Genomic DNA, 23,340 nt, shown 5'->3' with positions numbered 1-23,340 from the left:
ATATCTGATCTGAAATACCATTAACAAAGGAAATAAATATGTGAGATTAACAAATATAGCATAGGAAGCCTAACAGCCTCAAGATTTAACTACCGTTTAGACACTGACTTTTCTGAACTTGTCAAAAAGAAAAAGACATCTTAGCTACCATTCCATTGAAAACCACAGGCTTAATTGTCTTGCCTATATTCCTTCTGTTGCATGGGAAGTTTCCAATGATTTTCAAAGGTGAAGACAAGAAGGAGAGGTGTACTGGATTTATGTTGCAGTACAAAAAAAGTTTCTTTTTTGCCGAACAGGAAAATAAAACAGCAAATAAAATCAATGAGAAAAGCATACCCACTAATTTTACTTGTTCACATATATTACAGAATATCAAAAGTTGCTCATAATTACCCCTATTCCTATCTAGCAGTAATAATAATGTGTATAAGATGTTAAACTATTCAGAAACTTTCACACATACTGTCCCATTTTAGTAGTAAATGTTTAGTAGAACAAATGCTAAAACATTGTTCAGTGGAGGCTGGGAAAATGAAGGTCTCCGTCAAGGTGAATTATCTGGGCTGCAAGGCTAAGAAGTGATAAAACCGGTATTGAAATGACATGTTTTAATTTTGAGTCCAGTACTCTTTCTTAAAAACCAAATTAAACCACAATTAAATACAAGGTGATCCTTAAACTAAGATGCAAAAACAGTAATGTGCCATAGGCTCCAAAAGCCCAATTAACAGGGCATATCTTCTTGGAACAACAAGTTTGTTACAAATATCCAAAACAATGAAATATAATGAGGATGAGCATTTTGATGTTAGGCATTGTGATATTGTGATTTATAGTAAGAAATAGTTGTTCTTTGTCCATTTCTGGCAAAGAGCACCTAAACCCCTTGGAATTTCTTAGTAATGAGAGCTATAAACATGTCTTTTGTTATGTTAATGAGGTGACTTTTGGACCCTGCTTAAGGATGGGGCTGGTTGCCAGGAGAACCAACTTTGTAATGTTCATCTGTATCTTTTCTCATATCTTTTTATAATAAACTGGTAAATGCAAGTGAATGTCTCCCTGAATTCTGTGACAGTCTAATTAATTGAATCCAAAGGGAGAGGTTGTCATAGCCAGTCAGTTAGAGGTACAGGTAACAACCTAAACTTTGGTCTGGCATATGAAGTGCCCTTGAAACCTGTTGGTCAGGAGCAGAGGTGTTAACCTGAGCTTGTGATTGGCTTCTGAAGTAGATCATGGTTTTATGGGACTGAGCCCTTTACCCAAGTTTAATGCTATCTTCAGATAGACAGTGTCAGAATTGAGTTGAATTATAGGTCACCAGGCTGGTGTCATGGAGGATTGTTTGGTGTTGGGAAAAACCTCCACACATCTGGTGACCAGACATGATATGTTTTGTATGAGGAGTAAGGAAGACACAGGAAAGAAACAAAGAGTAGGAAAGAAGGGATTTTCCCTACTCAGTAAGATTGAACTGAGTTTTTATAATGTGTATAAGATGTTAAACTATTCAGAAACTTTCACACATACTGTCCCATTTTAGTAGTAAATGTTTAGTAGAACAAATGCTAAAACATTGTTCAGTGGAGGCTGGGAAAATGAAGGTCTCCGTCAAGGTGAATTATCTGGGCTGCAAGGCTAAGAAGTGATAAAACCGGTATTGAAATGACATGATAAGCACAAAGGAATGATAAAGACAGAAGCAGAAATTAATAAAATAGAATACTAGCATATAATATAGAAAATCAACAAAATCCAAAGGTTAAAACCAATAGGCCTGTACAAGACCAATAAAGGCAAGGAAAAAAACAATCTCCAACTGGAATGAAGATGATGCCATCACTACCAATTCCACAGATGACAAAAACACAGTAAGAAGACATTAGTAACTTCATATCTATATATTCAAAATTTAGAATAAATTAATACATTCAGAGAAAAACACAACTTATTTAATTGAAATAAGAAATTAAATTCTGAACAGCCTTAATCTAACAAAGCAATTGAATTTCTAATTAAAAACTTTCCCCAAAAGAAATCTCCACATTCAGATGGCATAAGCAATAAGTACTTCAGCATACTAAAGAAAAAATACCATCTTAGAGAAAATCTTTCAGACATTGGGGAAAAAAAAAGGAAATACTGCAAAGTTTTATGAGGCCCAGGCAAACACTTATTACCCATATCTACCATTAATAGGAAAGAAAATTATAGGTCAATCCCTGTTGTGAACATAAATGCGAGTTCTAACAAAACAGAACTCTAACAAATTAAATCAAACAATATATATATAGGACAATTCATCATGGGATATTATATGGCGATAAAATAAGCCAAATACTGATCCATGCTATAATATAGAAGAAACTTAAAACTATTATTCCAAGTGAAAGCAGCCAGTCACAAAATACTACATATTGTAGAATTCTATTCATTTGAAATGTCCAGAATATGCAAATCTATGAAGATAAAAAGATGCAAAGTAGTTTCTTGGGCAAAGAACTGGGGGTAGGAGAAGAAGATTGGGGGAAAATGGAAAATGACTGCTAATGAATACAGTTTTCTCTCTGGGGCTACAAAATTGTTCTAAAATTTGATTGTGATGAATTGTACATTTTACATGGGTGAATTGCCCATTATGTTAATTACAACTATAAAATTGTTTAAAAATAGTATATAGCATATAATAGTTAAACGCTCAAACAAAACAGATATGGAACTCTTAAAAATGGAAGGGAAAATTTGGGAAGGCATATATAAAAATTATTTTTAACTCTTCTCAACAATCATATCAGTGTGGTGGTATTAGCATTGCTATTCTGAGACTGTTCCATATGTTGTTAAAATTTTAATATCTATTGATATGTTGAATGCTAAAATGAGTTTCCTGGAGCAGAGCATAATAGTACTACTACTTACATACAGTAAGTAGATAATTACATTCTGGTTCTTCTCCTTCTTCAAGAGCAATGTAATGAGAATGAAACATGATCTTTCAAGTAATTACATCTACTCCTTTTGTGAGGAGTCCTGAAAAAATACATCTGAATGCTCACTTAGAGAAAATGACAGTTATTCCCCCTCCCATTCTGAATGTCCTTGGAAAAGTAAAGGATTTGTGTCTTCATACTTTGGAATGTAAAAAAAAAAAAAAAATCTTGGGAGGAGGGATAAAACTAGTATCTCCAGCTTGACAACCCAGGAGGTGTATCCAAGGTCCTGGTCTCATTTTCCCACCCTAGAAATGTAAACACATACCTCCAGAGAAGTAAATTTCCCTGGAGTTCTCACTGTCTGTCCAGTTATACAGTAAATCCTAATGCTTGCTAGTATCCTAGGTCCCAAGTTTCTGCAAAATTTGCTCAGGAAGCCTTAACTTTGCAGAAATATATACATATTTTCTTCACAACTCTAAATGTGTAATGTGGTTCAAAACAAATGAGAAAGTGAGTTAAACCAAAAGACTGGATTGTCAAACCAAACTCACAAATCTGAGACCTTATCCAGTATCAACCTTAACTGATCATTAAAGGATAGAAGTAATCAAACAGCTCAGCAAATCAGGGAGAGGTCCAGGACCATCAGAACAGCCTTTCAGGTCTTTCCTTGTCACATTGGCTAGATCCCAGTTCAGGTTAGCATAGGAGGTCAATTGGAATTATTATTATAGTACCATATCTTGCCCAACAAAAATAACTTTTCTTATTGCACATTCATATTTATAGTAACTGGGATAGTGACCAGAGATTGGTCAGTAAATTCTGGGTTTGTTTGAAGATATAACTATATCCCAGATATCACAGTACAGGTTTTAATAGTCATTGCTTCCAGATGTCATTATGCAACTTACCCTCTTCAGGACAACACAGTGTTGTTCCTTTATCAGTCTAATCTAAACCAGTGCACCATGGGACAGATAAATCCCCTTTATATCTGTGGTTCTTGGTCCATTAGCAAACAAATATAAAGGCCTCACTGTCTAGTAATGGTCTATCATAATCTAGGCTAACCATGGTATCCCCATAAATTGGCATCCTTAGCTTGACTTGTGACAGACACTCCTGGTCATTCATCTTTAAAAACAACAACTTCCATAATGATTATAACATTCAATAGTCTTTCTTGGGTAAAGATACAGTCACTCTTCCTGCACTGTTGACTGATATGATGTTCTATTAGAAGAAATACTCTATTAGTCCAGTCATTTAAAGCTCTGTTGTTCCTCCTGGGCCAGCTCCAGATGCAGCCTGTCTACTAAAAGAGAGCTCCCTCTAGCGTCTCTATTTAGACTAGCAAGTCCTTTTCACCATAATGAGCTTTCAGGAATATTATTTTGGTCTGATGTAGTACTCCAAGACCAGCACCAAAAATCCCTACAGAACAACTAAAAAAACAGAGGCAATAGTAATTAAGCCAGAACATGGATTATTACCATGGTACATGAGTAATATTTGTGCAATTTAGGAAATTTGTTTTACACTAAAATAATATAGTCTCACGAGAGTGTCATTTAGTACACCAAATAGAGCTATGCCTGGTGTCATAGGTTTTCCATAAATAATTCCAGAGAGGAATTATCAGTAATGTCAATTCATTATACCTTTCCCAAATACATCTCCTTCAAAGGTGGTGTTTCAATTTACTGAAATGAATTCTATTTACATTAATATATTCTGTATTTGAAAAACTAAATCAAGCAATGGTAGGCAGTAGAAATGTTTTCCATTATACCTAGATTAATAACATTATAGAAATTTCAGGTGTACAACATTATCACTGAATATCTGTATACTCTATTATGCACTCACCACCAAAAGTCTAGTTTCTATCCATTTGACCTTCTTTACTATTTTGCCTTTTCCCCACCCCCATTGCCCTCTGGTAACTACCAATCTGTTGTCTGTATCTATGAGTTTGCTTTTCTTTTGTTAACTTTTTTGTTTTATATTCCACAGGAGCAAAATCATATGGTTTTTGTCCTTTTCCATCTGGCTTATTTCATTTAGCATAATACCCTCTAGGTCTATCCATGGTGTAACAAATGACAATACTTCATCTTTTTTTATGGCAGAGTAGCATTCCAGTGTGTGTGTGTGTGTGTGTGTGTGTGTGTGTGTGTGTATCAGTTCTTTACCCATTCATCCACTGATGGACACTTAGGTTGTTTCCATATCTTGGCTACTGTAAATAATACTGTAGGTACATATATCTTTTTGAATTAGTGTTTTATTTTTATTGTTTTCCATAGTGGCTGCACAAATTTGCATTCCCACCAACAATGTCTGAGGGTTCCCTTTTCTCCACACCCTCTCCAATACTTGTTATTTCTAGCTTTTTAGATAACAGCCATTCTAACATGTATGAGGAGATATTTCATTATGGTTTGGTTTACACTTCCCTAATAATGAGTGCGACTGAACATACTGTCATGTCTGTTGGCAATCTGTATATCTTTCTTAGAAAATTATCTATTCAGATTCTATGTCAATCATTTAATTGGGTTTTTTTTTTTTAGTTGAATGAGTTCTTTATATAATTTGGATATTAAACACTTATCAAAAAATATCATTTGTAAATATCTTTTCTCATTTGGTTGGTTGTCTTTTTGTTTTGTTGATGGTTTCCTTTGCTGTGAAAATGGTTTTTAGCTTGATGTAATCCCATTTTTCTATTTTTGTTATTGTTTCCCTTGCCTTTGGAGTCAAATTCACAATAAGTCCGAAGGCCAGAAATTTAGTGCCTAGGTTCTGTTTCATGTATTTTATTATTTCAGGTCTTACATTCAAGTCTTTAATCCATTTTGAATTAGTTTTTATGCATGGTGTAAAATAGTGGTCTAATTTAATTCTGAAGAGACTGCCCTTTTTCCATTTTCTAAGCTTGGCTTGTGTGACCTTTAGTTGCCAATATACATATGGAGTTATTTCTTGGATCTTAATTCTGTTCCACTGGTCTGCGTGTCTGTTTTTCTGTCAATACCATACTGTTTTGATTACTATGGCTTTGCACTAGAGTTTGAAATCCCAGAGTGTGATACCTCCGGCTTTGTTCTTTTTTTCTGAGGATTGCTTTCGCTATTCGGGGTCTTTTGGGGTTCCATTCAAATTTGAGATTTTTTTTTGTTCTATTTCTGTTAAAAATGTCATTGGGGTTTTGATAGGAATTACACTGAATCTGTGGATTATTTTAGGTAATATAAACATTTTAACTGCTAATTCTTCTATTCCAGAAACAAGGAATATCTGTCCATTTCTTTGTGTCTTCAGTTTCTTTCAACAATGCCATGTACTTTTCAGTGGAAAGATCTTTCATCTCCTTTGTGAAGTTCATTCCTAGGTATTTAATTCTTTTTGTTGTAATGATAACTGGGATTGTTTTCCTCATTTCTCTTTCTGATAGTTCCCTTCTGTTAGTATATAAAAATGCAACAGGGTGCCACTCTGTGTGGTCAGCTGGCCCTGGGTTCTCAGTTCCTCGGGAAGGAAAGGGAAGTCTGCTAATGGCAATGTCTTGTATTTCTGCACCTGTGTCAATGATGGTGGCTCCACAACACTACTAGCAGTCCCTGGCTTTGAAATGTGCTGTGGAGGAGATCAACAGGGACCCTGACCTTGGACAATTCCCTGAGGAGGTAGCCGTCATTGGAGGGGCCACCTCTTCACTGTCATTCCAGATGGGGGCACTTCCTGAACTCTGCAAGTTCCCCCAGGGGGGCAAATGTATCAGTATAAAATGGAAAATATGATACCTGTGAAGAAAAAAGATTAAGCTTCCACCACTTCTCAAAAAATGTAACAGGTTTTTATACTGATCTTGTATCCTACAACTTAGTACTGTAATTGTTTATTATTTCTAATATTTTTTTTTCAGCTGGAGTCTTTAGGGTTTTCTAAATATATAAAATCATGTCATCTGCATATAGTGAAGTTATACTTCCTTTCCAATTTGGATGTCTTTTATTTATTTTTCTTGTCTAACTGCTCTAGCTAATACTTCCAGGACTATGTTCAATAAACGTGGTGAGAATGGTCAACCTTGTCTTGTTCCTGATCTTAGGGGAAAAGCTTTCAGTTTTTAAGCATCAAATATGATGTTAGCTGTGGATTTGTAACATATGGCCTTTATTATGTGCAAGTACTTTCCTTCTATTGCCATGTTATTGAGAGTTTTTATCATAAATTAATGTTGTATCTTCTCAAGTACTTTTTCTGCATCCATTGAGATGATCAGGTAATTTTTATCCTTCATTTTGTTAATGTCTTCTAGCAAGCTGATTGGTTTGCAAATGTTGAACCTTCTTTGCAACCCTAGAATCAATTCCACTTAATAGTGGTATTATCCCTTTAATGTATTGTTGTGTTTGATTTGCTAATATTTTATTGAGGATTTTTGCATCAATATTCATCAGAGATAGTGACCTATTATTTTCTTTTGTGTTTTCTTGGTCTAGTTTTGGCAACAGGTAAATGTTGGCTTCATTAATTGAGTTAAAAAGCACTGCCTCCCTTCAATATTTTGGATGAATTTGAGAAGGCTAGGTATCAAATCTTTGAATGTTTGGTAGAAATCCCCAGTGAAGCCATCTGGTCCTGGACTTTTGTTTTTTTGGGGGAGGTTTTTGATTACTGTTCTATTTCCATACTAGTGATGATTCTTTACAGGTTTTCTATTTCTTCATGATTCAGTCTAAGAAGGTTGTATGATTATAAGTATTTATGCATTTCTTCTAGGTTATCCATTTGGTAGCACATAGCCTTACACAGTGCCACCAAATGGACAACCTTTGCATTTCTATGGTATCGTTTATTAAATGTCTTTTATCTCTGATTTTATTTATTTGAGTTTTTCTCCTTTCATGAGTCTAATTAGGGGTTTGTAAATTTTATTTATGTGTTCAAAGAATCAGCTCTCTGTTTCACTAATGTTCTTTTTATATATTATTGATTTCAGAGAGGGAGGAGAGACACACAGAAATATCAATGCTGAGAGAGAATCATTAACTGGCTGCCTCCTGCACGCCCCCTACTGGGAAATGAGCCTGGGCATGTGCCCTGACCAGAAATTGAACCATGATCTCCTGGTTTATAGGCTGACACTCAACCACTGAGCCACACCAGCTGGGCTCATTAATGTCATTTTAGTCTTTATTTAATTTCACTGTTTTTTCTCTTTCCTTCTACTGAAATTGGGCTTTGTTTGTTTTTCTAATTCTAGTTCCTTAAGGTGTGATGTTAGATCGTTTGAGATTTTTCTTGTTTCTTGAGGTAGGGTTATATATATATATACACTTCCCTTAGTACTGCTTTTGCTGCACCCCAAAGATTTTGGTATGCCATATTTTCATTTGTCTCTGTATCTTTTTATTTCTTCTTCTGTTTCTACATTGAAACAATAGTTATTCATGTTGTTTAATCTCCACATATTTGTGACTTTTCTACCTTTCCTCTTGTAATTAATTTCTAGTTTCATACAATTGTGGTTGAAAAAGATGCTTGGTATTTCAATCTTCTTAATTTACTGAGGCTTTTTTTCTGCCCCAACATGTGATCTATCCTTGAGAATGTTCCATGTACACTTAAGAATGTGTAATCTGTCACTTTGAAATGGTTAAGTTCTGAAAATACCTATTAAGTCCATATAGTCTAATGTGTTATTTAAGGCCAACGTTTCCTTGTTGACTTTCTGTCCAGATGATCTACACATTGTTGTGAGTGGGGTGTTGAAATCTTTTATTATTATGTTGCTGTCTATTTCTCCCTTTACCTCTATTGGTAACTGCTTTATATATTTTGGTGCTCCTACACTGAATACATATATATTAATAAAGGTAATCCATTCTTGATGGCTTATCCCCTTTATAATTATATGTCTATTTTTGCCTCTTCTTACTATATTGTCTGATATAAGTATGGTTACACCACTTTTCTCTGGATCCTATTTGCTAGGAGTATCATCTCCCATCCCTTCACGTTGAGCCTATGTTTGTCACTGGAGCTAAGGTAAGTCTACTGAAGGAAGCATATACAGTAGCTGGGTCTTTTTTGTTTTGTTTTGTTTTTTATCCAGCTACTCTGAGCCTTTTGGTTGATGAATCCAGTGCATTTACATTTAGGGTGATTATTGATGGGGATTTACTACTGCCATTTAATCTTTCATATTCTGATTGCTCTGTATCTCCATTGTTTCTTTTCCCTTGTGACCACCTGCTACTTTAGTTTGATGGGTTTACATGTTTTTTCCCCTCCATTTCCTCTTTATGATGTTCCATGTCTCAGCTCTGTATTTTTGTTTTGTGGTTATCATAAGGTTTGTTCAAAATGTCTCATATATAAAGTCATCCTTTATCTTCTGATAGCAACTTGTCTTCAGTTGCCTATTCAAGTTCTGTCCTTTCCATACTCCCCTTTTATGTTTTTGTTGTCACAAATTATTCCTTTTTATGTTGTATATTTGTTACCCAATTGAAGTAGCTATAATTATTTTTAATGTTTTTTTAAACCTTTATGTTATAATTAAATGTTTAGCATCCTATTCTGAAAAAGAGTGGCAATTTTCTGCTTGTTTGTCACCTTATTCAAAGTTTTGTATACTTTTTTTTTAATTTTAAGTTTTGTATACTTTTTTCTCTTTGTTTCAAGAGCACCTTAAAACATTTCTTATAATGCAGATTTTATGATGGTAAATCCCTCAGCTTTTGTTTGGGGAAGCTTTTATTTCTCCTTCATATCTGAAGGATAACTTTACTAAGTAGTGTAAACCTAATGTTGGTTACTATCTTTCAATACTTTGATGATATCATTCTACTCTCCGTTGGTTTACAGAATTTCTGCTGATAAACCTGATAATATTCTTATGGGGTTTCCTTTGTAGCTTACTGTCTTTTAATTTTTTTTTTCTGGCTGTCTTGAGAATTATTTTTTTTTTAAAAAAATCATTAACTTTTGACAGTTTTAATATATTGTATCTTGGAAAAGACTTTTTTTGTGTTGAGATAATTAGGTGTCTTGTTAGCTTCTTGCCCAGTTCCTTCCCTAGATTTGGAAGGTTCCCATCAACATTTCTTTGAATAGGCTATTTCCTTCTCCCTCTCCTCCTTCTGGGATACCCATTATCCTTATGTTGCCCTTTCTAATGGAGTCAGATAATTCTTGTAGAGATCTTTCATTTTTTTAAAAAAATTTAGTTTTCTTTTTCTACCTGAATCACTTCTAGATTTCTGTCTTTGAGCTTGCTGATTCTCTTTCCTTATCTGCTCTATTTCCAATGATTTCTAATGCATTCATCATCTCATTTATTCAGTAATTCTGATCCAGAATTTGTTCTTTTTTATAGTTTCAATCTCTTCTGTTCATTTTTGTTTTCAATCCTCACCCAAGGATATGGCATTTTTAAAAAATTGATTCCAGAGATAGGAAGGGAGGAGGAGGAGGAGGAAGAGGAGGAGGAGGGAGGGAGGGAGGGAGGGAGGGAGGGAGGGAGGAGGAGGAGGAGGAGGAGGAGGAGGAGGAGGACAAAGACAGAGACAGAGAGAGAAACATTGATGTGAGAGACAAACATCGATAGGTTGCCTCCCCTACACGCCCTAACTGCAACCTAAGTATGTGTCCTGACTTGGAATCAAACCTGCAACCTTTTGGTATATGAGATAACAATCCAACTTATTGAGCCCACCTGGACAGGGCCTATTCATTAACTTTAATAAGCTCATCGAACTGCCTTTCTGAGTTTTCTTTTAACTTACTGAGTTTCTTTATGACAGCTATTTTTGAATTATCTATCATAAAAGATCACAATCTTTTATGACTTTGAGTTTGGCTTCTGAAGAATTATCATTTTCTACATGCAAAAAAATGAAACTAGACCACCAACTTACACCATACACAAAAATAAACTCAAAATGGATAAAGGACTTAAACATAAGACAGGAATCCATAAAAATACTAGAGGAGTCCACAGGCAGCAAAATCTCAGACATATGCCGAAGCAATTTCTTCACTGATACTGCTCCTAGAGCAATGGAAACTAAAGAGAAAATAAACAAATGGGACTATATCAAAATAAAAAGTTTTTGCACAACAAAAGAAACCATCCAGGGGAACTCATACAACTTAACAAAAGGAAGATAAACAACCCAATCAAAAAATGGGCAATCGACCTAAATAGATACTTTTCGAAAGAAGACAGAAGGAAGGCCAAGAGACATATGAAAACATGCTCAGTCAATAATCATCCGAGAGATGCAAATCAAAACGACAATGCGGTACCATCTCACACCTGTCAGAGTGGTTATCATCAACAAATCAACAAACGACAAGTGCTGGAGAGGGTGCAGAGAAAAAGGAACCCTCGTTCACTGCTGGTGGGAATGCAGACAGGTGCAGCCACTGTGGAGAACAGTATGGAGTTTCCTCAAAAAACTAAAAATGGAACTCCCATTTGACCCAGTAATCCCACTTCTAGGAATATACCCCAAGAAACTGGAAACACCAATTAGAAAGGATATATGCACCCCTATGTTCATAGCAGCACAATTCACCATAGCTAAGATTTGGAAACAGCCTAAGTGCCCATCAGTAGATGAGTGGATTAAAAAACTGTGGTACATCTACACAATGGAATACTACGCTGCAGTAAAAAAGAAGGAGTTCTTACTATTTGCAACAGCATGGATGGAACTGGAGAGCATTATGCTAAGTGAAATAAGCCAGTCAAGATAAATATCACATGATCTCACTCATTTGTGGAATATAATGAACAACATGAACTGATGAACAAAAACAGATCCAGAGACAGAGAACATCAATCAGACCGTCAAACCTCAGTGGGAAGGTAGGGGAGGGGTAAGGAGGAGAGATCAACCAAAGGACTTGTATGCATGCATATAGGTCTAACCAATGGACACAGACACCAGGGGGGTGAGGGCATGAGTGGGGGGGATGTTGGGGTAATGGGGGGGGATAAGGACACATATGTAATAACTTAATCAATAAAGAAATTTTAAAAATTATCATTTTCTTTTTGTGATACCACGTGACCATGGTTGTTGGTGGTACTTGGTGGGTGGGTTGCTCTGCTGAGGCACTAGAAACAGAAGACACCTTTCTTATTTAGATATTGTTTTTATTTTAACAATTCAGCAGGCTGGTAATCAGAGACCTTGGTTTTGTCTTCCAATAGGTGACTCTACAGTGCAAGCTTGTGGTTTCTCCTAATGGTGTTGCCTGTGCCTCCTGGGTTGCCGGAGCCTTGCTGCTGCCACTGTTGTAGTGCTGGGTGTCACTGATCAGAGTATCTCTGCCGGGGTCCCTTACAAGGTGGGTTCCCTCTCCGTGTCCAGGTCACCTGAGTCTTAGGGCCCGCTGCCAGGGTGGGGAATAGGGAGAATGGGGGAAGAGCTAGCCTGAGAGCACCACTGCCATTCCTGCCTGGTTCCCTATGGCTGCTGGGACCACTGTGGCCAGGAGGCCAGAGTCACCTGTATCATCTCTGCTGCTGCTACCTGGATCTCTGCTGAGGGCACTGCTACAGCCAGGAGAGGGAGCCAGCGACCACTACTACCCTCCTTTTCCTTTGCTGGGGCTGTGGTGAGGGTCCAGAGTCGTGGACCCCACCTTGTTCACTGGCACTATATTCTCAGCCATGGGAGCCAAGGAACCAGGATCATGGGCACCATCCCTGTCATCCCCCCATTCAGCTTCCCCAATGCATTCCAATTCGTTCATCTTCAGATCTAGCTGTGTGAGTCTCCCAGGAATACTAGTGTGTTGAGCAGAGGAACCTTTGTTGGGTTATAGATGCCCCAATAGTTGTAGATTGAAGGGGAGAGACAAAGGGATCATGTCATTCTGCATGATGCTGATGTCACCCTCTCCTTAATTCTTAACCTTAATCCTACTTTGGTTTTCTGCACTACAGCATCTCTATACACTACAAGTTTCACCTTTGAGTCTTTTGGTGTTCAATGCCTAACTTCCTTAGGGATTACTGTTCATTGAGCCCAGTATCTAACAATCCTAAGAAGTTGTGTGTGTGTGTGTGTATGTGTGTGTGTGTGTGTGTGTGTGTGTGTGTGTGTGTGTGTATGCGCGCACGCGCGCGTGTGTTTTCAGATTCTTTGGCTTAACTCAGAGAATAAATTCAGCCCACTGTTTAATTATTTTCCATTCTCAATCATGATCCTCACAATTGGGCTGAACTCCTCCAGCTTAGGACAGATAGAGTGAATTTGCTAAAAAAGTTTTAAAAGGTGGTTCCAGAATGCCTCTCCCATCTCCTAAAACATCCATTTCCTATTTTTCTTTCCATTTTTCTAAGAAGCTATCTAAACAACACCCAGTTGAGCAAGTTATCTGTTTTCCTTCCACTTTTTATTTCTCTCCTTTGTGCCTTCTTTCTTTTGGATGGCTCAGAACTTTTCCCACCATACAGCCTTATGCACGGTGACTAAGACAGCAGATCTGTTACTGCCCCTGAGTATTCTTGTACCTTCCCAAGAGCAAGGTTCTCATGACCTACTCCCATCACGCCATCTTTTGTGCCAGCAACATTAAATTATGTCTCCCTCCATATAGGGTTACTTGCAATTGGATCATTCCTATTCTTATCTTTAAAAACTCCATTTGTAGTTTGGGGAAGGAGTAAGGAACTTACTCCTCTCAGGGTATAAGCACCAAATCAAAGCCTTTGCCCGCTATTGCAGGTCAGAAGCACAGAGAAAACTCTCATACCATTCATCTGCTCAACCCAAATAATCCTTTACACTCAGTGATGTCCAGAATAGTGATGTGGCCTCCTGATTGTTAATTCTAATAATCCATGACAATAATTATTCCCCAAGATTTTGTTATTTTCTACAAAGAGTCCTAATTGTTAAACAGAATACTCTTAGCATTCAGTAGCCACCTGATCTTCGTCTCCAACTACCTATATGGTTTTTGTAGTGATCAATTTAGTTATTTTGTAAGCAAATATGACATTCAAGAAGCAGGTTTCCCAGAGATGGGTAAATATGGTCTCCTGTTTTTCCCCTAACTACCATCTCTCTCTCTCTCTCTGTCTCTCTCCTTTTGTTGTTTTGTTATTTTAAAGAGTCCTGTTTTTACCAGGGCTGGAAACAATAGTTAAGTGCACATCACGATTTTCTGTCTTCTCTTTTTTCTTGCCAAAGGGTATATATCTGTGGGACTGAAAAAATATCTAATTGACTAGGCCAATTTACAATAACAAAGACTCTAACAAACCAGAGACCTTACCTAGTGTAAAGCTTTACTAATAATTTCAAGAATACAAGCAATCCAAGGGCCAGGTGAAGCAGAGAGGGGAGAGAACCATTGGTGTTTTCTAGACACATTGAACCTGCTCTGACCTAGGTTAAAATGTAAGGTCTCTAAGCAATGCATGTAGTTTGCATCACTTATGCAAAAGATAGCTACTTCAGTCATAAAACATCTCTATTCCATATTCAGATACTTATATACCTTACATAACATGTTCCAGGGAACCATGCCCCAAGCCCAAAGATTCCAGATTTATTTACCAAAATTAATCACAGTTACCAGATACATCCTGCCAAAAGCAATCCAAAGATAAGGACTCTTTCCAGATAGTAAATACCAATAATGACTTTTTGTTTGTTTGTTTTTGCCATAAGGTCTGTATTTGATGCTTATAAAATTATATGAGGTATTCTTCCTTTCTTTTCAGGGAATTTATACTAGTTACTAGAAAGAATATATTATAGATCTGCTATTTGTTTTTGTGGGTTTTTTTGTTCCCAATAATTATGGGACTTTCTAATAAATAATATATTCTGTGTCCTTGAGTCAGAGATTTTTCACTGTGAAAGAAAGGAAGTACAGATGGAATACCAAATTATTATTGTTCTTACATAGTCCTGAATTTGATTTCAAAATATTATGAGCTTATGAGGTAATATATATATATATTTTTTTCCCACTAAAAGAAATATGTGCACTCTGAAGAAATGAAAACTAGAAATCTAGATCTTGGGCAGAAAATGTACAAGATGACCTCATGTGTTCATAGCACTATTTATACAGTCATGTGCCACTTAATGATATGAATATGTTCTGAGAAATGCATCATTAGGTGATTTCATCGTTGTGCAAACATTACATAAACCTAAATGGCACAGCCTATACACACTTAGGCTACATGGTACAGCCTACCGTTCCTACGCTACAAGCCTGTACAGCCTGTTACTATATAAAACACCACCAGATTAAATCAAACAAAATAGAAAATTTGCAATCAAGAGATGTAGTAAGCATGGGATGTACAAGGCTACTGCTAAAAACAAACTTTTATTAATAAATAGAAAGTGTACACTCTAAAATAACAATAAAAAGTATAGTATGATAAATACATATAAATAGTATAATAAACACATAGTAAAATAAATATAGTAACATAGTCATTTATTATCATTATCAAGTATTATGTACTGTACATCATTGTATGTGCTATACTTTTATATGACTGGCAACACAGTGGGTTTGTTTACACCAGTATCTCACACACATGAGTAATGTATTGTGCTACATTATGATGGCTAGGCGTTACTAGGCAATAGGAATTTCTCAGCTCTGTTACAATCTTTTAGGCCCATCATTGCATATGTGGCCCGTTGTTGACCAAAATGTGACACAGGGCACCACTGTAATAGCACTAAACTAGAAACTACCTACATATCATCAGTGGTAAAATGGACAATTAAATTGTGGTACATTCCTACAATGGACCTCCATACCATAATGAGAAGTAAACAAATGATTGCTTTATTCAATAATGTGGATTAATCTCATAAACATAATGTTGAGCCAAAGAAGCCAGACACAATTGTATAGGGTTCAATCATATTAAATTAAACAACAGGAAAAAACTAACCTATAGCTTTAAGTGTCAGGAGAGCTGTTACCTTTGGCAAATACTGACTAGGAGGATATCAGAAATGCCACATATCTGGATTTGGGTGTTGATTACATAGTTATTTTCACTTTGTGAAAATGCATCAAATTCATCAATTCTTAGTTATTTACTAACAATTTGTTCAATTTTTTGCATTTATGCTATACTTCAATTAAAATATTACTTAAAAATAAAACATGAGGTAGATCTATATTTATTGACAGAAAAAATCTCCAAGATACGTTGAGTAAAAAAAGGCAAGTTCCCAATCAATACAGACTTAAGATATCATTCGCATAGTATTAGAAAATCTATAAAACAATAATAATATTTCTACACATGCATATACATGTGCCCAAAAAAAAGTGATCTAGGAAGGTGATCAGTCATCAACTCTGGTGTGTATCCTGGGAAATGAAGTACTTGGTGGGAGAGGAGAGACTAGAAAACACATGGAAGCTTTTCTTGATCTATGAAAATTTAACATTATATAGCAAGAATGTTTTCAATACTCATATAATTAAAAGTAAATATTTCTAAAAGGCAGGACTGTTCTTAAATCAAAGGTTCAAATGATTCTTTAAATAAGTCTAAAAACCAGAAACTTGTAAAATATTAAGTTGTTATGTAAAAATTTCATGAGTTCACTGAGCCCACAGACACCAAGGTTATGTAACACAATTATCAGAAATATATTTGTATAATTCATGTAGAATCAATCCTTTTCTAAGACCATTCCATAATGTCAAGGGCCACAAAACTTTGCTGAATCCCTCTCCCCATGGAGGGATCTACTGTCCCATTTTTGGCCTAAAACCTTTTCTGAAAACTTTAAAAGGACCAAAAAAAGATGGGAGCCTACAATGCATCTTTTATATTTTTCTGCCTCTATAGAAGATACGTACCATTCAACAAACCGTTAATACTGTTCTTCAGAATAACAATGATCTTTGCATACCTATAGGTAAGCAATAGAAACTATGTGCTATAAGTGTTAAAGTGTTAAAATTAAATCTATGCCCTTGCCGGGTTGGCTCAGTGAATACAGCATCAGCCCATGGACTGAAGGGTCTCAGGTTTGATTCCGGTCAAAGGGCACAGGTTTGATTCCGGTCAGAGTACCTCTATTGCAGGCTTGATCCCCGGCCCTGGTCAGGGCGTGTGTGGGAGGCAACCAATCAGTGGTGTCTCTCTCACATCTATGTTTCCTTCTGTCTTTCTCCCTTCCTTCCACCCTTTCTAAAAATCAAGGGGAAAATATCTTCAGGTGAGGATTAACAGGGAAAAAAAAATTTAAATCTATACTTTTGTCACTGAGAGGCCAAGAAAACATTAGCTCAGTTTTATACTTTACCCTAACGTTTAATACAATTTATCACCATCTCTGACCCCTACCTAGAGGTACACACACATCCACACATACAACTAAAAAGACATACAGTATCAGTTATATACTATAATCAAAGTAGCAAGGTCATATTCTTTGGCTCTGTCTTTCTAATGAGGCAGGTTCTCTGTGGGTTCTAATCCTATCCATTCTCTAGTAGAAAAAGGGATTGAGTGTGTACTGTCCAGTAAGATGTCACATAAAGATCATTAAAGAACTAGGCAATCTTAGAAAACCCAAGAGAGAGACCATACTCTAGATTCATATAGAAAATTATATTACAGATATACCTATAGTGAGAACTCCAATCATAAGAGTTGCTTAGCAACCTTTTCTCAAAAATAAGAACACAACACACTTCAATCTTTCTCTTTTTATCAACTGCAGATTCTCTAAATCAGGCTTTCTGCTAAAGACGAGACTTTGACTTCAACAAGAAGAGAGTAGCTTGGTATTTAACAAGGAGAAATATTATGGGATCTTTCTTTTAATGCTGTCTAAAATGTGAATTTATTTGTAAATATTCCACAGCTTGAAACCTCGTTATTTCAGAGATCACAAAAGTAAACACAAATGATTTCGGCTTTGAGAAGCCCAAGGCTCCAGGGCATTTCCTGTAATAGGTTCATGAAATAAATGTATTGGGCTCAAACCCTATGGTTTCTTGAAAATGAATTATAAAAATGCAAAACAACAAATTAATGTGTTCATGTGTAATATCCATATTTGAATCTGATTACCACCTGCCTATTACATTGTGTCTATGGTAACTGATCAAATGACATCCTCTCAAATATCATTTTCTCACCAACCCCAACAAAAACCCACTACTCTGTTTATTTCTGATATCACAAACAAAGCCAATAATTCTATTTTAACATTATTTAAAATGTTAACAAAATACAAGGAAAATATCATGTGTTGTGCCAAATATAGTTTTTGAAAAGTTAAAAATTCAACCTGTATTTCCTGTACCCTATGAACCCAAATTCCAAATCCTATAGAAAGAACTTAAAAGTCTATAATGCAATACCAGTTTTAGAGGCAGTTATATATTTAAAAATAAAATGATGAGGTTCACTATTAATTACTTTGGTAAATGGTCAAAAGCCCATTTTAAAAGTTACCCTTACTCAACTTCTTCTGATATTCTAAATCATTCTTCCTTGTTTGTTATGACTGCTTATTAGTGAACTCATTATCTGTGTGGTAACAGACAGCTCTCTTTTGAGTCTGGTTACATACCCAAAGCTGCTACTTTGATGATGATCGCCTGAATGTTAGATGCTATCATTTCTCGGAGCAAATCTTCTTGTTTTCTCTGCCAAAGGTAAGCTAAAGGCTGAAGATTAAGCCTCTTACACCTATAAAATAAAAAATAAAAAAAATCAGATGATATCTTAATGTTCTATACTTGTATATTTATTTTTTTTTTTTTTTTTAAATATATTTTAATTTTTTTAAAGGGAGAGGGATAGAGAGTTAAAACATCAATGAGAGAGAAACATGGATCAGCTGCCTCCTGCCCCCTACTGGGGATGTGCCTGCAACCAGGGTACATGCCCTTGACCGGAATCGAACCTGGGACCCTGAGTGCTCTATCCACTGAGCCAAATGTTCTATACTTGTATACATTTCTTTGATTTTAAACATAATGCATCTCTCAAGGATTTTAGCATTTAAAATGTTTTTAAAAACATGTTTTGTATAATGGAGGTTATATATATACAACAAAAATATTATTTAATTTCCACAGGCTATGCGTTAAACAGATAAAAATAAAATCTCCAGTCGGATTAGAAGTATTAATTTTAGTAAGACTCTCTGTAAGTTTAATAATCTATGCAAAAAAGCTTCCAAATGTCAATGGATAATTGTCTTTGTTTTTAGAACTTCTTGAGTATCAAAATTGTAAAGCATATGCAAAATAGGCAAATAAATTTAGCCTAATAAAATAATCATATGTTGATTAAATTTACAATACCTATGGTTACATGAACTATTTTTATCTACTAACTGAAATTTTTAAAAGAATTTGACTCCGTGAAAATAAAATAAAAAGAAAAAATGGTACAATATATTGAAGTACTGTACTACATATTTTACATTTTGGTGCAGTAAAAAGAATATGGGTTTTGGGGTCAGGACAAATCTGGGTTTGAAACCTACTTCTGCACTCACCAACTATGTGACTTTAGCAAGTAAAAACTAAGCTATAGGTCTTTAGTTTCCTAGTTCATAAATAGGAAAAAAGACATTTTCTTTCCAAGTTCTTGATACAATTAAGAGATTAGAAAGTATAGTCATCCTTTACTCCTCTCTTCTTCAGATTCCTCATGCAGTCTACCACAATGCAGAATATGATCACTTCTCACCAATGCCACCACTAATACCCGGACTGGGGCACCGTTATATCTCATGTCAATGCCTTCCTAACCTCATTCCCTGTTTCTATCCTTGCCCATTTAAAATCAGTTTTCCATACAGCAGCCAGTGTGATCCTTTTAAAACATAATGGATCATGAGATTCCTCTGCTCAAAACCCTCTTCATCACTCAGTAAAAGTTCTTGCACTGACCTACATGGACCTTAGCCTGGTTAGCTTTCACACCTTATTCCTACTACTCTCCCCTCACTCCAGCTGCCACCACTACCCTGCTCACTCTTGCCTAATACTAACTAGGCTCCCTACCTTCTTCTCTTGCTTAATACATCTATGTAAATATCACTTTCTCAAGGACTATAATTGGTTAAAAGTAATATAATGAATGTAGTACAATGCTCAGGTAAAATAGGTATTCAATAAATGGTAGTCAAAGCCAAGCGACTTGCCCATTTCACACAATAAGTGGCTGAGATTAGATTTCAAACAAGAAATTTAGCACTAAAACCCACCATCTCTAATGTCTGCAAGTTTCCCTGGCTGACTACTCTAGCCCACACTGATCTCTTTCTCTCCAAAAATTCCAAACTTAGTAAATGTACCACGTTTGGTCATTTACTCATCCATGGCCTTAAAAATATCACTACTTTTGCCCCAGCTGGTTTGGCTCATTGGGTAGCGCATCAGCCTGCGGACTGAAGGGTCCCAGGTTTGATTCCGGTCGCGGGCTCAGTCCCCAGTGAGGGGCATGCAGGAGGCAGCCGGTCAGTGATTCTCTCTCATCATTGATGTTTCTATTTCTCTCTCTCTCTCCCTTCCTCTCTGAAATCAATAAAAATAGATTTAAAAAAATATATCACTACTTTTTTCATGTACATATACCCTGACTTTCAAAGAAAAAAACAAAAAAACCTTCCTTACTGTAGAGACTGTTTTATATAATTTTCCTTTGTAAAATGTCCCAGAGCATATAGTGCTATGCTGAGGCAATTAATACAAACATGATGAAACTGAAACTAATGATGTAACACAAGCATTACATTTCTTGCTGTCCCCACCAATATTTAATGCCTACTAGTCAAACTAGTCTCTATCATTTTTAGCTGAGATTTATTTAATTGAAAAAAATTCATTCCTTTCTATCCTTATTGCAAAATTCTTGACTGTTGTTTTGATATTCACAATCTGTTGACTATTTGTAGACTTAAGTCAAAATTCTTTACCTAGTTAAATTTTTTAAACAATTTATCATGCCTCAAATACATTTCCTCTGTAAATCACTGTTGCATTTGAGCTAGTGACATTTTTTAAATGCATTATATCTTGAAAATAATGATGCAACACAAACTGTAGACTAATTCAAAACTGAGTTTGTAGACCAATGGACTCCCAATAGGCTACTTCAAACTGAGTCTGTAGACCAATGCTTTAAAAATTTCAAGAATAAAATTATTGCAGATATGCTTCATATTATAAAGTCTGGGCATTTTAATCATGTGTTTAAGTGTTCCTGAGACTGCATTTTGAGAAAAATATTTCCTCTATCCATTAGTATGCTATGGGCCCTTCTTTCATTTAGCCCCCTAATCATTAGCACATTTTCATTGAGCTTTTTGACTTTCATCAATAGATGTCAGCACTATCTAGTTTGTCTACCCATTAAACCATGTGGGTTTGAACTTATTAAAAAAACAAAGATTTTGTATTGGCTCAGTGGATAGAGTGTCCGCCTGCGGACTGAAGGGTTCCAGTTTGATTCCAGTCAAGGGCACATGCCAGGGTTGCGGGCTTTGATCCCCAAAGTCAAGTCTTCTCCTGTCACCCCATATTAGGACTCTCTTCTCCCAGCAACCCCCAGCAACCACCACACTGCTGTTTGTGTTCATAAGTTTCAGTTTTATATCTCACATATGAGTGAAATCATATGGTTCTTAGTTTTTCCTGTCTGACTTATTTCACTTAGCATAATGTTCTCAAGGTCCATCCATGTTGTTGTAAATGACGCTATTTCATCCTTTCTTATGGCTGAGTAATATTCCATTGTATATATGTACCACATCCTCTTTATCGAGTACTCTATCACAGGGCACTTTGGCTATTTCCATGTTTTGACCACCGTGAATAATACTGCAATGAAAATAGGGGAGCATATGTCTTTGCGTATAAATGATTTCGAGTTTTTCGGGTATATACCCAGGAGTGGGGTTGTTGGGTCGTATGGTAGCTCTATTCTTAATTTTTTGAGGAATCGCCAGACTGTTTTCCATAGTGGCTGTACCAGTCTACATTCCCACTAGCAGTGAATGAGGGTTCCCTTTTTTCCACAACCTCTCCAACACTTGTTATCCTTGTCTTGTTGGTAATAGCCACTCTAACAGGTATAAGGTGGTATCTCATTGTAGTTTTTAATTTGCATTTCCCTGATTATCAGTGAGGTTGAACATCTTTTCATATTATCTATTGAGTGCATGTATGTCTTCTTGGGAGAGGTGTATTTTCAGGTCCTCTGCTGCAGAGAATAATATTATTTCTATGTATGGCTTAAGGGATAGAGGATGCAGCTCCATCTATAAATCAGTTGTTCTTAAACATAGGCAGGCAGAAGGTAAGGAAAACTTTCAAATTACACCTTTGGCTATGCTTTGCCTTGCATTCCTGTAATTTATCTTTTAAAATCTGTATTTTTAACTGACTTAAATTCACTGTGGAATTAGAGAAAACAAATAAAATAAAAATTTAGACTTAAGTGTTCAAGTCCATTAATATGCAAGTTTTTAATTAGAGTCAATATGAAGATTTCTTTGTCAAGAATATGAAACCATTACATAAATACAGTCTTTATCTTATTTCTATTTACCCTTTTGAGTGTCAAAATTATTTATTTAGAGGTTAAGTTTTGCCCAAGATACTGGAGTCCACATTTTCTTTTTTGCTAATATAATTACACATAAAGCCTCTATATGATATTTTGATTATCCAAATAAATTAAAAATGAAAAATAAATTCATTTGTATTATTTTGCCAAACATTAAATAATCCATATTATCATTTGACCTTATATGTTTTTTTAATAGATTAATGAAATGAACTGTTTTGGTATTTGTACATACAGACAGTGATTTACTAGTACTACATTCCTTAGGAGTGGGGAAAGAGTGGGGAGCAACAACCTAAAAATTCCTTGAAAGTTGAATGACTTTATATAGAAGTATTTCAATCATGAATACTTTTGGCCAAGAACTGAATCCTAAGGACCAAAGAAGGGGAGAGTCCTTAATAAGCTTCTTCTTTTTTCTTTTTTTTGTCTTTAAGATATTATTGCATTCCTTCTATAAGCTCCTGATTTTTATTACAAATGATAAGGAGTTAAAAGAGATTAAAAGAGTGTACTGATTCAAATGACAAAAAACTGAAAATAATACTTTTTACTTTAAAAAGCTTTGCCTTAATTTTTTATTATAAATATTGTATTTTTTCCTTATGGTAAGTAAGTTAGAGTTTTATCCATGTGTGATATAAGAATAGAACAAAAATAAAAGTGCAACTTTTGTTACTCAAGTAAACAGTTCCATGGGCATATAGGATATCATATTTATTTATTATCTGGATACAATTATATGTTTTATTTATTCACATT

The 23,340-nt window shown here is 35.6% G+C and overlaps 1 protein-coding gene across 1 annotated transcript in view; it reads right to left on the bottom strand.

Annotated features, from left to right (window-relative positions):
* The window catches only part of DPH6 (diphthamine biosynthesis 6), a 167,048-nt gene that overhangs the window by 51,617 nt on the left and 92,091 nt on the right, over positions 1 to 23,340 (bottom strand). The window contains exon 5 of the mRNA XM_028147439.2: positions 18,566 to 18,684. Within this exon, the coding sequence (XP_028003240.2) occupies positions 18,566 to 18,684 (119 nt within the window). The remainder of the gene's footprint in view (positions 1 to 18,565; positions 18,685 to 23,340) is intronic.

The sequence above is a fragment of the Eptesicus fuscus genome, chromosome 5 (assembly GCF_027574615.1).
Source record: "Eptesicus fuscus isolate TK198812 chromosome 5, DD_ASM_mEF_20220401, whole genome shotgun sequence".
Classification (NCBI taxonomy): domain Eukaryota; kingdom Metazoa; phylum Chordata; class Mammalia; order Chiroptera; family Vespertilionidae; genus Eptesicus; species Eptesicus fuscus.
The sequence above is the reverse complement of the archived record's forward strand: the minus strand, read 5'-3'. Positions and strand labels throughout refer to the sequence as shown.